Genomic DNA, 17,969 nt, shown 5'->3' on the forward strand with positions numbered 1-17,969 from the left:
GTGAAAAGGCAGGTATAGAATGTTGGGACTTGTGGTTCCACAGAGAGAAGGAAGGCAGGCATAGTGTCCTGGGACTTGTAGTTCTACAGAGATCAGTGAAATGCAGGTATAGTGTGCTGGGACTTATAGTTCTACAGAGATATGAGAAAGGCATGTATAGCATGCTGGGACTTGTAGTTCTACAGTGATACGGAAGACAGGTATAGCATGATGGGACTTAACGTTCTACAGAGATAAGGCATTCAGGTAGTGTGCTGGGACTTGTAGTCGTCCTACAGACAGGAGAAATACAGGTATAGTGTGCTGGGACTTGTAGTTCTACAGAGATATGAGAAAGACAGGTATGGTGTGCTGGGACTTGTAGTTCTACAGAGAAATACAGGTATAGTGTGTTGGGAAGTCATATTGATTGGAGGTCTCACCTCCCCCCCGGGTACGATGGAAGGCGGAGATCTCGGTTCTGTAAAAAGTCCGGTATCGGGATGGTCTGAAGGTCCATGGAAGGAATACGTTTCCTCCACACTGGGTTTGGACCCGGAAAGTCATCTCTTCAAGGCCTCCAGAGAAGCTCCAGCTGACTGGATTCCATTCTGGAGAATTGATGGATAGCATGTGAGCAGCTGGGGATCGGGGCCCAGTGAGATTTTATGAGCTGAAGGGTCCCCCTCTAGCAGCTGCTAATGTCTGGCGTAAGGCCAGCGCATACACTACCGACATACCGGCCCTATTTATAAGATGACTAATAAAGCCATTGAAGTGGACTTCATTCATAGGATCCCGAAGTTGGCTGGAGGCCCGAAGGCTCGGATTATGAATTTCATTCATTCGTAGTTGGAGATTTGGATGATATCTGGATACACAACAGAATTCTAAGCCGTTTATTGGCATTGACCTGGTCCTTTGGGCTCCTTAGCAAGCACTGCAAGCTGATTGGCTTAGAATGATCACATGCTATTTAGAGCACCAGCTCTCGCCATGAAACTTCAGAAAAAGTAAATAATTCTGAAGTCTAATGAGAAGTTACCGGCTCCCCCTGTTTCTGGTTGGGGTGCCGGTTCCTATTTCCAGCCATAGGTGGGATTTTGTGTGGGGCAGAGCCGCCGATTGGTTAATCAGGCAGAGCCAATCGGTGGATTACGTGGGAAGTGGGAACTAGCCAGGCCTTGGTTTGGGACAGAGCTCTTTTGTTGTGAAGTTTCTAATCACTTGAGCCCAGGGGGTTGTTTTAAAATAGGGACAGTGGCTATTTTTCCCCATTGCCGATTTTAAAAATGGCGCCCCATCACAGCGGCTTATGTGGATCGCCGCCTGGCAATAGTGTTGGAACCACCGGCTGGATCCAGCACTAAGCTCCTAAGCTATCTCAGCACCTCCAGGACACGTTTGTCGCCATTCCACGAGCGTGCGCAATTTTGAAGCGTGACATATTAGGTATCTATTTACTCGGCGAAGCTCCGGGACCGCGGGACCCGCGGACCCGATCGCCGCTGGGGTCCCGCGATCGGTCCCCGAAGCTGAAGAACGGGGAGAGCCGCGTGTAAACACAGCTTCCCCGTGCTTCACTGTGGCGGCTGCATCGATCGTGTGATCCCTTTTATAGGGAGACGTCAGTCCTACAGCCACACCCCCCTACAGTTGTAAACACACACTAGGTCAGGGATATGCAATTAGCGGACCTCCAGCTGTTGCAAAACTACAAGTTCCATCATGCCTCTGCCTCTGGGTGTCATGCTTGTGGCTGTCAGTCTTGCTATGCCTCATGGGACTTGTAGTTCTGCAACAGCTGGAGGTCCGCTAATTGCATATCCCTGCACTAGGTGAAACATAACCCCTTCAGCGCCCCCTAGTGGTTAACTCCCAAACTGCAATTTTCATTTTCACAGTAAACAATGCATTTTAAATGCATTTTTTGCTGTGAAAATGACAATGGTCCCAAAAATGTGTCAAAATTGTCCGAAGTGTCCGCCATAATGTCGCAGTCACGAAAAAAAAACGCTGATCGCCGCCATTAGTAGTAAAAAAAAAAATAATAATAAAAATGCAATAAAACTATCCCCTATTTTGTAAACGCTATAAACAAACCGATAAATATGTAGAAGAATACGTATCGGCCTAAACTGAGGAAAAATATTATTTATTTTTTATATATATTTTTGGGGGGATATTTATTATAGCAAAAAGTAAAAAATATAGATTTTTTTTCAAAATTGTCGCTCTATTTTTGTTTATAGCGCAAAAAATAAAAACCGCAGAGGTGATCAAATACCACCAAGAGAAATCTCTATTTGTGGGGAAAAAAGGACGCCAATTTTGTTTGGGAGCCACGTTGCACGACCGCGCAATTGTCAGTTAAAGCGACGCAGTGATGAATCGCAAAAAAGGGCAAGGTCCTTTACCTGCATTTTGGTCCGGGGCTTAAGTGGTTAAAGGGGTTGTAAAGGTAAAAAAAAAAAATACTAAATATCTTCCTTTACCTTAGTGCAGTCCTCCTTCACTTACCTCATCCTTCCATTTTGCTTTTAAATGTCCTTATTTCTTCTGAGAAATCCTCACTTCCTGTTCTTCTGTCTGTAACTCCACACAGTATTGCGAGGCTTTCTCCCTGGTGTGGAATGTCGTGCTCGCCCCCTCGCTTGGACTACTGGAGAGTCAGGACACTCTCTACGTTGCAGATAGAGAAAGGAGCTGTGTGTTAGTGGGCGTCCTGACTCTCCTGTATTCCAAAGGAGGGGGCGAACACGACACTCCACACTGGGGAGAAAGCCTCACATTACTGTGTGGAGTTACAGACAGAAGAACAGGAAGTGAGGATTTCTCAGAAGAAATAAGGACATTTAAAAGCAAAATGGAAGGATGAGGTAAGTGAAGGAGGACTGCACTAACATACCTCCCAACTTTCTGAGATGGGAATGAGGGACACCTATCAGCAAAAGTATGTAGGCATAGGACACACCCCTTGCCACACCCCCTTAAAGGAGAATCGTACAAAAAAATAAGATTGGTTAAACCCACAAGTGCTTTTTTTTACCACTACTATTCCTTCATGTTGGCTTTTGGAATTTACAATTTAGAAATCAGATGAAAGGTTTAGCACTGGGAAACACTTTTTGATAGATAAAAAGTGCATTTTATATACATCTGTATGGATCAGACCAAAAATGAGGGACAAATGAGGAGAATGAGGGACAGAGGGACATTGCTCCAAATCAGGGACAGTCCCTCAAATTCAGGGACAGTTGGGAGCCATGGTTGAGGTGCGCTGTATTAAGGCCGATCGTTCACTTTTGATTAGTATGAAAAATGCAACACATAACAATGCACAGTACAGTAGATGATGATCAGGCCCCTATGGATGGGTTGTAGGATTTCTAGGCCAGGGGTTTCAAACTGGCGGCCCTCCAGCTGTTGCAGAACTACAATTCCCATGAGGCCTTGCAAGGCTGACAATCATGACTAAAATAGGCAGGCCCGTCGCTACAAGGCAGGCAAACCAAGCAATTGCTTGGGGCCCCGAGCTAGCCTGGGGAGCCCAAGCAGGGCCCTTGCCGCGCTTCCTCCAGCTTCCTGAGCGTTCTATAGAGAGCCTGCAGCACTGCTGCCTCAAGTCGTCACTTCCCCTTCTCTGTAGCGTGGCCGAGCTCCTTTTCCTTCCTTCTGTCAGTCCGGACTCTGGCCGGGTACCGCGCGTTACAGCGGTACAGAAGATTCAGTTTCCTGTTCCTGGCCAGACTGACAGAAAGTGCACATTGAGTGCTCACTTCCTGTCAGTCCGGCCGGGAACAGGAAACTGAATCTCCTGCCGCACGGTACGGACCCGGTAGGGATGGGGGAGTAAAAAGAACATAGGGAGGGGGAGGAGGGGGGGAGTAAAAAGAACGTGTGGGGGGGTTGGGGGACCTCCATGTCCATTTTGCTTGGGGCCCCCAAATTCCTTAAAACGGCCCTGAACGTAGGTTGAGGCATGATGGGACGTGTAGTTCCGCAACAGCTGGAGGGTCGCCAGTTTGAGACCCCCTGATGTAAAGTCTTCTCTGCAGCCGGGTTCATCTTGTTCTGATCACAGCCTGGAATGACTGAGAAGAGCCATGGGCGTGTTGTACCACCCACCAGCTGTGGTCAGCGATATCGTCTGGTGTGTTTTCACAATGAAATGTTGCTTCACACGGTCCATCTGCTTTCCATTGGGACATCACAAGGGGGATTCAATGGGCCTCATAAAGAAGCAATTAAAATGTAACCAGGGCTGAATTTCCTAGCAGACCCTCTTGCTTTTACAAGGTCAGTCGCCCTTAAAGTGACCCCGCACTGTGTTCATACCGAGCTACATAAGAGGTAAGCTTTAGAGCTTATGTCAAGGCATTACAACTCTACAATACATGCAATGCCCCTTTCCTCATGACTTGCCCCCAGGGCCGGGACCAGTGGCGGCTGGTGCTCAAAGTTTTTGTGGGGGGCGCAAACGAAAAAAAAAAAGAAAAAAATTGCAGCTTCACTGTGCCTATCAAATGCAGCCCTGTGCCATTAATTGCAGTCAAAAACAATACATAGATTCATGCCAGCCATCTGAATAACAGCAGCTGGTTGACTGTGTGGAATTGTCTATCAGAGCCAGTGGCTCTGATAGGCTTTCCGATTGCAGTCTGAGGGCTGTAATCAGCTTCCAAATAGTTAACCAGGGGACGCACGAGGTGTGCGTTCCTTGGTTAACACTGACACGCATCTCAGCCAATCAGGTTCACCGGATCTGGTTACTGGTAACCTGATTGGCTGAAGCGACATCGAGGGCGGGACTACATCAAGGGATCGTGGAGGAGGTTTCGAGGATGGCTGACCGAGAAAGGTAAGTGTCAGGCGGGGGGGGGGGGTCAATCTGGCAGCATTTTAGGGGAAAACTGGCGGCAATTAATGGACACAGTGGCGACGATGGCATGGCACAATGGTGACAATTGATGGGCACAGTGGCGACAATGGCATGGCACGGTGGCTGCTTTTGGCATGGCACAGTGGCGACAATTGATGGCACAGTGGCTGCGTTTGACATGGCACAGTGGTGACAATGGCATGGCACAGTGGCGACAAATGATAACACAGTGGCTGCGTTTGACATGGCACAGTGGCGACAATGGCATGGCACAGTGGCGACAATTGATGGGCACAGTGGTGACAATTGATGGAACAGTGGCTGCGTTGGATGGCATGGCACAGTGGCGACAATGGCATTGCACGGTGGCTGCGTTTGACATGACACAGTGGTGACAATGGCATGGCACAGTGGCGACAAATGATGGCACAGTGGCTGCGTTTGACATGGCACAGTGGCGACAATGGCATGGCACAGTGGCGACAATTAATGGCACAGTGGCTACATTTGGCATGGCACAGTGGCGACAATTTTATGGCACAGTGGCGACAATTTTATGGCACAGTGGCTGCGTTTGATGGGCACAGTGACAGCAATTGATGGGCACAGTGGCGGCAATTGATGGGCACGGTGAGGCTGCAATTGATGGGGTTTTTTTTTTCGTTTGTTTGCGCCCCCCCCAAAAAATTTTGGGCACCAGCCGCCACTGGTAAAAGACCAAAAAGTAAAATATAGGTGACGTTCATTCTTAGGGTCTACATACACTCTGGATTCCTCCTCCATTGACTCCAGTGAGTTTCACCAAAATCTCTAGACTTTCACCAATTTCCATCAAAGGGTTAAATCCAAAAATTCTTACATTTGCTCATTCCTAATTTTAAAAAGACAATTTTTTCAGTTCTTTAGATAACAGCCGGTCACAGGGGAAGTCAGTCGGGTCAGCTGATGGGACACCTCAGATGTTTTTTTCGAGGTTGCAGCAGCTGCTGTTTACGATCTTTAGGATATCAGATGATACAGATGTGCCCCGGGTGTGTTCTCCATCAGACAACGGGAACAGGACCAGCTGACATCTGCGTAAAGGTCTCCTAAGTACAGAAATACATCCAGTGTGTCTGTGGTTCTGGGCCACCTTCCCAACAGAGGGGTCCCAGGATAGACGATATGGAGGATAGTGATAGACACAGCAAAAGGTGCTAGAGGCCGTAGTCCTGCCAACACGGTGCACAATAAAATGAAGTGTGTTTGTGGCCAAAAAGACATAAGATTCCTCGGTTCACCTGATGCTCTGTGAATGGATTATTACTCTTTGGAGAAGAAAAAATACATAACAGCAAAGAGACAATGCCGAATAGATGGTGTGAGGATCATATAACAAGGGCTTGCAAAAACTGTACTAGGAGGCTTCTACTTTATAAATAACACAACTAGGTAGATTCAGGTACGTTCGCGTAACTTTGCGGCGGCGTAGCTTAAGGAATTTAAGCTACGCCGCCGTTAGTTAGCGAGGCAAGTACATGATTCACAATGTACTTGCTTGCTAAGTTACGTCGGCATAGCCTAAATCGGCGGGCGTAAGGGCGCCTGATTCAAATGTGTTTGAGGGGGGTGTGTTTTATGTTAATGGCGCTTGACCTCACGTTTTTTATGTTATTTCTACTGCGCATGCGCCGGGCGCCTACATTTCCCAGTGTGCATTGCGGCTAAGTACGCCGCACGGGCCTATTGATTTTGACGTGGACGTAAACAACGTAAATCCCGATTCACGGACGACTTACGCAAACGACGTAAAAAATTCGAATTTCGACGCGGGAACGGCGGCCATACTTGACATTACTATTCCAATAGGGCCTAGCTCTAACTTTACGTGGCCTATCTCTTACGTAAACGGCATAAAATTACTGCGTCGGCCGGGCGTGCGTTCGTGAATCGGCGTATCTCCTCATTTACATATTCTACGCCGACCGCAATGGAAGCGCCACCTAGCGGCCATCCAAAATATTGCAATCTAAGATAGGACGGCGCAAGCCGTCGTATCTTAGATATGTTTAAGCGTATCTCTGTTTGAGCTTACACTTAAACATAAGTCGGCGTAGATTCTGAGTTAGGTCGGCGTATCTACTGATAAGTCGGTCTAACTCTTACTGAATCTACCTATACATCTCCAATTTAGTAAAAACAAAAATCTCTAGAAAAAAAAGTATATATATTTGTGTGTGTGTATATACTGTGTATATATATATATATATACCATTATAAGACGACTTTTTGCATGTAAAATCATGCCCCAAAAGTCAGGGGTCGTCTTATACGCCGGGCACAGACGTCGGCCATCCATTATCAAAAAAGCGCGCCTCCTCCTCTGACTGTTCCGTGATAGGCGGAACACTAATTTTCCCAGCAGAGCCTCTGTTTAGTGTTCAGCCTATCACGGATGCCTTCTCATCCTCGGCCTCGGGCGAGAGGACATCCATGATAGGCGGAACACTAAACAGAGGCTCTGCTGGAAAATTAGTGTTCCGCCTATCATGGAACTGTGAGATGGGAGGCGCGCTTTTTTAATAATGGATGGCCGCCGTCTGACATCTCTGCAAACAGGAGAAGGTAGAGAGATCGTCGAGGCATGTTACAGATGGCACAGTGAGGCATGTTACAGATGGCACAGTGAGGCATGTTACAGATGGCACAGTGAGGCATGTTACAAATGGCACAGTGAGGCATGTATAGATGGCACAGTGAGGCATGTATAGATGGCACAGTGAGGCGTGTATAGATGGCACAGTGAGGCGTGTATAGATGGCACAGTGAGGCATGTATAGATGGCACAGTGAGGCATGTTACAGATGGCACAGTGAGGCATGTTACAGATGGCACAGTGAGGCATGTTACAGATGGCACAGTGAGGCATGTTACAGATGGCACAGTGTAGCATGTATAGATGGCACAGTGAGGCATGTTACAGATGGCACAGTGAGGCATGTTACAGATGGCACAGTGAGGCATGTTACAGATGGCACAGTGAGGCATGTATAGATGGCACAGTGAAACATGTATAGATGGCACAGTGAGGCATGTATAGATGGCACAGTGAGGCATGTTACAAATGACACAGTGAGGCATGTATAGATGGCACAGTGAGGCATGTATAGATGGCACAGTGAGGCATGTATAGATGGCACAGTGAGGGGTCGTCTTATACAGTGAGTATATCCCAAAACCAACATTTTAGCTGGAAAATTAGAGGGTCGTCTTATACGCCAAGTCGTCTTATACGCCGGCAAATACGGTATATATATATATATATATATTAGACCTGAACTATGTAGCAGGAGATACGTCTGTTGTCAGGTCCTAGGAGGCATGTTACAGATGGCACAGTGAGGCATGTTACAAATGGCACAGTGAGGCATGTATAGATGGCACAGTGAGGCATGTATAGATGGCACAGTGAGGCATGTATAGATGGCACAGTGAGGCATGTTACAGATGGCACAGTGAGGCATGTTACAGATGGCACAGTGAGGCATGTTACAGATGGCACAGTGAGGCATGTTACAAATTGCACAGTGAGGCATGTATAGATGGCACAGTGAGGCATGTATAGATGGCACAGTGAGGCGTGTATAGATGACACAGTGAGGCATGTATAGATGGCACAGTGAGGCATGTATAGATGGCACAGTGAGGCATGTTACAGATGGCACAGTGAGGCATGTTACAGATGACACAGTGAGGCATGTTACAAATGACACAGTGAGGCATGTATAGATGGCACAGTGAGGCATGTATAGATGGCACAGTGAGGCATGTATAGATGGCTCAGTGAGGGGTCGTCTTATACAGTGAGTATATCCCAAAACCAACATTTTAGCTGGAAAATTAGGGGGTCGTCTTATACGCCAAGTCGTCTTATACGCCGGCAAATATGGTATATATATATATATTAGACCTGAACTATGTAGCAGGAGATACGTCTGTTGTCTGGTCCTAGGTGGCTTCCATACATACAAATAGTGACAGTGCGTCCATAAAGGGCGCACGGGCGGGGCGGCGTCACCTCTCTCCTGTCACCTCTCTATCACCATAGATAGATTCATGCATTGCTCCTGAATTACAGCGGCGGGGTATATTTTTGAAGCACCTGATTAGAGCCATAGGCTCTAATAGGCGTCCAAAATGGTGAACAGCGGGCATGGCGGGCGCTCGCAGTTCACTCAGCGTTTTGTTAGGAAAGCAAATGAATATTCGCTTTCCTAACACTGAACCGCCTCTCAGCTAATCAGGTGCTCGGGTCTGTTACCTGTCACCTGATTGGCGGAAACAACAGGCATTGTGATTGGACGTCTACCAAGCGCCACCTAGCGGCCAGCAGAAATATTGCAACCTAAGATAGGATGGCGCAAGCCGTCGTATCTTAGATATGTTTAAGCGTATCTCTGTTTGAGAATACACTTAAACATAGGTCGGCGCAGATTCTACTGATACGCCGGCCTAACTCTCTCTGAATCTACCTAATGGTTTGATGAGTTTGGTGTAGAGGAACTTGACTGGCCTCCATAGAAACTTGACCTCAACCCTACTGAATGCCTTCCATAAAGACATGGTTTGATGGGTTTGGTAAGGAAGAACTTGAGTGGCCTCCACAGAGACTTGACCCTAAACCCTACTGAACAGCATCCATGAAGACATGGTTTGATGGGTTTGGTGTGGCCTCCATAGACTTGATCTCAACCCTACTGAACACCATCTATAAAGACATGGTTTAATGAATTTGGTGTTGAGGAACTTGAGTGGCCTTCATAGAGACTTGGCCTCAACCCTACTAAATGCATCTATAAACACATGGTTTGATGAGTTTGGTGTAGAGGAACTTGACTGGCCTCCATAGAAACTTGACTTCAACCCTACCGAATGCCTTCCATAAAGACATGGTTTGATGGGTTTCGTAAGGAAGAACTTGAGTGGCCTCCACAGAGACTTGACCCTAAACCCTACTGAACAGCATCCATGAAGACATGGTTTGATGGGTTTGGTGTGGAGGAACCTAAGTGGCCTCCATAGAAACTTGACCTCAACCCTACTGAATGCCTTCCATAAAGACACGGTTTGATGGGTTTGGTGTGGAGGAACCTAAGTGGCCTCCATAGAAACTTGACCTCAACCCTACTGAATGCCTTCCATAAAGACACGGTTTGATGGGTTTGGTGTGGAGGAACTTGAGTGACATAGCTCAGAACCCTGCCTTCAATCCTTGTGAACTCTAATTGGAAAGCCGATTGCAACTCAAGTCTTCTTATCCAAAATCAGCACACGATCTCACAAATCCTCCTCCATTTTTTTTTGTTGATACTTTCGAAGAGTTTTATTACAAAATGGATTTAATGGATGATGGCAATGTTTATTTTTCCTATATCAACCCTACCACCATTCAGGTGATAAGGCAGGCTAACCTTCCCACTTTAGCAGTGAGTTTGAGGCCCCGTACACACAGCCGAGAAACTCGACGAGCAAAACACATCGTTTTGCTCGTCGAGTTTCTTGTGAAGCCGCCGAGGATCTCGGCGGGCCAACTTTTCCCATTGAGGAACGAGGAAATAGAGAACATGTTCTCTATTTGGCCCGACGAGATTCTCGTCGGTTTCCTCGGCCGAAAGTGTGTACGGGGCCTCAGAGAGGGCATGCTAAGTCCCGGATCATTATTTACTGAAGATATGAATCTGTATTCTTGCCATGTATGATTCTTTGGAGTGGCTTCTCTTTTTTTTCCCCAAGCAAAGTGGATTTTTATTTAATGATCCCCCAGGAGGGTAAAGCTACAGAATTATCCCGGCTGATTTGGCCTCCTTTACCATAATCCCCGGCTGGGCTCTGTTCATCCTAGACTGTATCTGGCAGGAGAAGTAGCAGTGTACAGGGACCGGTAGGAATATCTGGATTTTTTATTTTCGGAGGAATGCGGCGGCGGGGTGCCCCAGGTGTTTTGGACAAGGGGTAATGAAAGTTGATAACATAAGTAGCTGCTGACGTACGTGGTAAATACGCTGTCATTGTAAGAGATTGATTCAATGTGGTAGTTAGCGCTCAGCCAGCCAATGATGCCGGGTGGAATTATGGCTTAGCGGGGTGACAGACTAATAGAAAGCAATGCAATTTCTGCAAAATTGTTTGATATTCCATATCTTTTGGCATAAACACAAAGCACATTTTACCCTCAGGGTGGTTTTATCAAAATAACAGTAATGAAACTATACTATGCCATGCAGAGATTGCATTAAACCTGGACGATTTTTTTTTTTAAGTTAATAGCAAATAGTGGCCCGGATTCAGGTACGACTTGCGCATTATTTGCGGAGGCACAGGGCAACGATTTTGCCCTACGCCCCCGCAAATAATTTGCGCTGCCCTCGATTCACGGAGCAGTAGCTCCGTAAATTGCGAGGGCGCAGCGGCAAAATTGCCCGGCGTAAGCGCGCGCAATGTAAATGATCCCGCCGGGGGCGGGAATCATTTAAATTCGGCGCGCTCCCGCGCCGAGCGTACAGCGCATGCTCTGTCGGGAAACTTTCCCGACGTGCATTGCGGCAAATGACTTCACAAGGACGTCATTTGCTTCAAAGTGAACGTGAACGGCGTCCAGCGCCATTCACGATTCACTTGCGCAAACGACGTAAAATTTGAACGTTGCGACGCGGGAATGCCGGGTATCCTATAGCATTGGCTGCGCCTGCTATTAGGATGTGTAACGTTACGCGAAACCCGACGTACGCAAACTACGTAATTTGCGTACGCAGGGCTCGCGCAACGTTGTGAATCGGTGTTAGTATGCAATTTGCATACTATACACAGATCACAATGGGAGCGCCCCCTAGCGGTCATCGCTAGAATGCAGCCTAAAATCTGCGTGGCATAAGAGCCTTATGCCACGCAGATTTTAGGCTGCAGTCAGCGTAACGAGTTCTCTGAATCAGGAGAACTCGCTACGCCGGCGCAAGTCAGCAATTGCGCTGCGTAACTATGGTTACGCAGGCGCAATTGCTACCTGAATCTGGGCCACTATTATTTTATTTTCTAACCTGTACTAGAAAAACAATCGGCTACCTTTAGATTGAGTTACAGACAGAGGGTCACTTCCACGCCGCCGTAACTTACTTGGCTTTGGTTTGAATCCTCAACGAATTTGCGCCGTAAGTTACGGTGGTGTAGTGTATCTCTCGTGGCGTAAGGGCACGGAATTCGAATGCGGCGGGTAGGGGGCGTGTTTCATTTAAATGAAGCGCATCCCCGCGCCGAACGAACTGCGCATAGGCGCCGTCCCTAAAATTTCCCGCCGTGCATTGCGCTAAATGACGTCGCAGGGATGTCATTGGTTTTGACGTGAACGTAAATGGCGTCCAGCCCCATTCACGGACGACTTACGCAAACAACGTAAAATTTTCAAAATTAGACGCGGGAACGACGCCCATACTTAACATTGAGTACGCCACCAGATAGCAGCTTTAACTATACGCCGGAAAAAGCCGAACGGAAACGACGTAAAAAAAAAATGTGACGGCCGCGCGTACGTTCGTGGATCGTCGGAAATAGCTCATTTGCATACTCAACGCGGATTACGACGGGAACGCCACCTAGCGGACGTCGAAAAATTGCATCTTAGATCCGACGGCGTACGAAGAAGTACGCCTGTCGGATCTAACCCAGATGCCGTCGTATCTTGTTTTGAGGATTCAAAACAAAGATACGCCGCGGGAATTTTGAAATTACGCCGGCGTATCAGTAGATACGCCGGCGTAATTTCTTTGTGGATCTGCCCCAGACTGTCACATGGGATAAGGCATCCCCAGTAACATTAGATCAACCGCACTTGAGTCTCATTCCTGGTACTTGCATATTATTAATATTATTTTTTTATTTTATTATTATTATTATTATTATTTTTATTATTATTATTATTATTATTTTTATTATTTGTATTGTTAATATTATTATTATTATTATTATTATTATTATTATTATTATTATTATTATTTTTATTGTTATTATTATTATTATTATTATTATTATTATTATTATTATTATTTTTATTGTTATTATCATTATCATTATTATTATTAGTATTAGTATTATTAGTATTTATATAGCGCCAACAGTTTGCACAACACTTTACAATACATCCAAAAGTATCTTGGGGAGGCAGTGTTTTGTTGGAACAATGGAACTGCCCATGTGATATAAGTAAAGGGATACTTATTGCGCAAATGTCAACATATTCTTAGCATAACTGTGGGGCTGGTCAAGATGGTTTGGGAAATGCAGCTTTGGGTGGGAGACGATAACTGACATTTTTTAATACAATTATAATATTATATATTATTTTAAAATTATACTAATTATTTGAATACACATACATAAAAATCTGGGACTGTTGAAAGGAATGTATAACTAAATAAAAAAGAAAGTACAGATGGTAAACATGTAGAGCAAGTACACATTCCAAAAGAAAAAGAAACCCTATAATATCTTCAGCCACTGGACAAACTAGGGCCAGCAGAAAATATATCAATACAGTCTAGTATTCATTTTTTTACGCTTAGTACGAAATATAAATACATAATTATATTCAAAAACATATAATAATACTAATACAATTATTAATATGCTAGTATCAACAACAATATATTATTATTTATAATATTTTATTATTAATATTAAATTATTATTGTTATATTTCCATCCTGTTTATTAATAAAAATTGTAGTAATTTATTATTATGATTATTGTTATTATTTTTATTATATTTTTTTAAATGTATTTAATTTATTATTATTCTTTTTATTCATATTAGTATTTATATAGCGCCAACAGTTTGCACAACACTTTACAATACATCCAAAAGTATCTTGGGGAGGCAGTGTTTTGTTGGAACAATGAGCCAGATCCACAAAAGGGATACGCAGGCGTATCTCCTGATACGCCGTCGTATCTCTGTTTCTATCTATGCGGCTGATTCACAGAATCAGTTACGCATAGATATCCCTAAGATCCGACTTGTGTAAGGGACTTACACTGTCGGATCTTAGGATGCAGTACCGCGGCCGCCGCTGGGGGCATTTCTCGTCGTAATCCAGCGTCGGGTATGCAAATTAGCACTTACGGAGATCCACAAAGCTTTTTCCCTTCGTTAAGTCTCAGTAAGTGTTAGTTTGCCGTCGCAAAGATAGGGCTGCTTTTACAAAGTGTAAAGTTAGTACACCATGTAAAAGTGTACCCGTCTTTCCCGCGTCGCTGTCAAATTTATTTTTAAATTATTTTTTTCCCGCCGCAACTCTTTTTTACCCGTCGCGATTCACAAAACTCGGCGCAACGTAACGTAACGCAAAGCACGTTGGGAAAATAGCGTCGGGAGCATGCGCAGTACGTCCGGCGCGGGAGCGCGCCTAATTTAAATGGGACTCGCCCCATTTGAATTGGCCCCGCCTTGCGCCGGACGGATTTAAGTTACACCGCTGCAAATTTCCAGGTAAGTGCTTTGTGGATCGGGCACTAACTTGTGTAATTTGCGGCGGTGTAACTTAAATCACAAAAGTTACGTTGCGCCCGCTCGTTGTGGATCTGGCCCAATGGAACTGCCCATGCGCAAATGTCAACATATTCTTAGCGTAACTGTGTGGCTGGTGAAGATGGTTTGGGAAATGCAAGTTTGGCCAGGAGACCATTACTGACATTTTTTAATACAATTATAATATTATATATTATTTTAAAATTATACTAATTATTTTAATACACATACATAAAAAAATCTGTGACTGTTTAAATTTATTTTCCATAATATTAAAAGTTTGGGCAAAATATGAAAAAAAAAAAAAAAAAAAAAAAAAGGACAAATAATAAATAAAAGTATAGCTGGTAAACATGTAGGGCAAGTACACATTCCCAAAAAAAAAAAGAAACCCTATAATATCTTCAGCGACTGGACAAACTAGGGCCAGCACGAGCGGGCGCAATTTTGAAGCGTGACATGTTGGGTATCAATTTACTCGGCGTAACATCATCTTTCATAGTATACAAAATAATTGGGCTAACTTTACCGTTGTCTTATTTTTTTAATTCAAATAAGTGTATTTATTCCAAAAAAAGTGCGCTGGTAAGACCGCTGCGCAAATACGGTGTGACAAAATGTATTGCACTCTCTAGGGTGTTAGGAAAACTATATATAAAGTTTGGAGGTTCTAAGTAATTTTCTAGCAAAAAAAAATGTGTTTTTAACTTGTAAACACCGAAAAAGAGGCTCGGTCCTTAAGTGGTTAATACACATGTTTATAAACTTATAACAACGAAAAACGTTAAACACAATTTATTTTATTTTATTATTATTAATATCTTATATACCGGTATATATATATATATATATATATATATATATATATATATATATATATATATATATATATATATATATATTTTTTTTTTTACTTCTATCTTACTTCTCTTTTACATGTACCTTGTACTAACCGTTCCTACTTTGTCTTCTCCAGTTCCTCTTGTGTTGAAGAGCTGTGCGGAGTTTATTGAGACTTACGGCGTTGTGGACGGAATCTATCGGCTGTCTGGGATAACATCAAATATACAGAAATTAAGGTAACATTAAGCTGTGTAATACTTTTTTTTGTCTTTTTTATTTGACACACGTGTCAAAGGGATCAGCTTTTAAATAATGAAGCTGTAAAAATTACAATGGTCCCAAAATGGAGTCAAAAGTGTCTGATGTGTCTGCCATAATGTCGCAGTCACAATAAAAATCGCTGATCGCCGCCATTACTAGTAACATTTTTTTTTTTTTTTATAAAAATGCCATAAAACTATCCCCTATTTGGCCCGGATTCACAAAGACTTACGCCGACGTATCTAATGATACGCCGCGTAAGTCCACGGATGCGCCGTCGTATCTATGTGCCTAATTCACAGTACAAGATACGCCTGAATTTTGGCTTCCTACGACCAACGTAAGTCTCCTACGCCGTCGTATCTTGGGTGCATATTTACGCTGGCCGCTAGGGGCGCTTCCATTGATTTACGCGTCGAATATGTAAATGAGCGAGATACGCCGATTCACGAAACATACTTGCGCCCATCGCAGTAAGCTACGCCGCTTACGTAAGGCGTACATCCGGCGTAAAGATAAAACACCTCTATAGGTGGCGCAACCCATGCAAAGGTATGGACGACGGAACAGCCGTCGTATTTTACGTCGTTTACGTAAGTCGTACGTGAATGGGGCTGGGCGTAGGTTACGTTCACGTCGAACGCATTGAGCCGTCGTATCTTAGGGAGTATATGCGACGTGATTCTGAGCATGCGCACATGCGCCGTTCGTTCGGGAATTCATTTACATGGGGTCACGGCTAATTTTAATACAACACGCCCACTACCTTCCTAATTTGAATTAGGCGGGCTTACGCCGGCCCATTTACACTACGCCGGCGTAACTTAGGGAGCAAGTGCTTTGTGAATACTGGTCTTGCCTCTCTATGTTACGTCGGCGTAGAGCAAATGAGATGCGCTACGCCCGCACAAGAATACGCCGCTCTACGTGAATCTGGGCCTATAACTTTTGCACAAACCAATCGATAAACGCTTATTGCATTTTTTTTTTTTACGCCGCCGTAACTTACAGCGTATTTTCCTTATCCTGAAAGAATTTGCGCCGTAAGTTACGGTGGCGTAGTGTAACTTTGGCGGCGTAAGGGCGCGCAATTCAAATGGATGTGATGCGGGCGTGTTTTATGTTAATACGTCTTGACCCGACGTAAATGACGTTTTTTTTGAACGGCGCATGCGCCGTCCGTGGCATGCTCGAAATTAACCCACAACAAGCCAATGCTTACGACGTGAACGTCATTCTACGCAAAGCCCTATTCGCGAAAGACTTACGCAAACAACGTAATTTTTTCAAAATTCGACGCGGGAACGACGTCCATACTTAACATAGGATACGCCTCATATAGCAGGGGTAACTATGCCCCGAAAAAAGCCTTACGGAAACAACGTAAAAAAATGCGCCGGCCGGACGTACCTTCGTGGATCGCCGTATCTATCTAATTTGCATACTCGACGCGGAAATCGACGGAAACGCCACCTAGCGGCCAGCGGAAATATGCACCTTAGATCCGACGGCGTACTAAGACGTACGCCAGTCAGATCTAGCCCAGCTTTAGGCGTATCTTGTTTTGTGGATACAAAACAAAGATATGCCGGAGCAAAATAGAAGTTACGCGGCGTATCAATAGATACACCAGCGTAACTTCTTTGAGGATCTGGCCCATAGAGGTTTTTTTTTTCAAAATTGTCGCCCTATTTTTGTTTATAGCACAAAAAATAAAAACCGCAGAGGTGATCAGATACCACCAAAAGAAAGCTCTATTTGTGGGAAAAAAAGGACATCAGTTTTGTTTGAGAGCCACTTTCCACGACCGCGCAATTGTCAGTTAAAGCGACGCAGTGCGGAATCGCAAAAAGTGGTCTGGTCTTTGACCAGCCAAATGGTCCAAATGATCCAAATGTTAAATAATACTGGGAGTCATTTAACATGGAAGAGGGGCAGCACTGGATTGATACGTTACACCGCCGCAATTTTTCATCGCAAGTGCCTGATTCACCAAGCACTTGCGATGAAAACCTACGCCGGTGGCCTCTGGCGCAAGGCGGACCAATTCAAATGGGCGTGTGCCATTTAAATTAGGCGCGCTCCCGCGCCGGACCTACCGCGCATGCTCCGTTTCCGAACTCCCGCCGTTCTTTGCGCGAAGTGACGTCATTTTATTCGAACGGCGACGCGCGTAGCGTAATTCCGTATTCCCGGACGGCTTACGCAAACGACGTTATTTTTTAAATTTCGACGCGGGAACGACGGCCATACTTTATACAGCAATACGTGTGCTGTGTAAAGTTAAGGCACCAAAAAAAACGACTAACTTTGCGACGGGAAACTAGACTAGCGAACGCGAAAAACCGTCGGGAATCGCCGTAACTCCTAATTTGCATACCCGACGCTGGTTTACGACGCAAACTCCCCCCAGCGGTGGCCACGGTACTGCATCCTAAGATCCGACAG

At 44.9% G+C, this 17,969-nt stretch overlaps 1 protein-coding gene across 1 annotated transcript in view; it reads left to right on the top strand.

The window, feature by feature from the left end:
* Window positions 1-17,969, top strand: part of ARHGAP31 (Rho GTPase activating protein 31) — a 252,314-nt gene that overhangs the window by 126,838 nt on the left and 107,507 nt on the right. The window contains exon 2 of the mRNA XM_040339105.1: window positions 15,394-15,496. Coding sequence (XP_040195039.1) covers window positions 15,394-15,496 — 103 coding nt within the window. The remainder of the gene's footprint in view (window positions 1-15,393; window positions 15,497-17,969) is intronic.

This window comes from Rana temporaria, chromosome 2 (genome assembly GCF_905171775.1).
Source record: "Rana temporaria chromosome 2, aRanTem1.1, whole genome shotgun sequence".
In the NCBI taxonomy this organism is placed as follows: domain Eukaryota; kingdom Metazoa; phylum Chordata; class Amphibia; order Anura; family Ranidae; genus Rana; species Rana temporaria.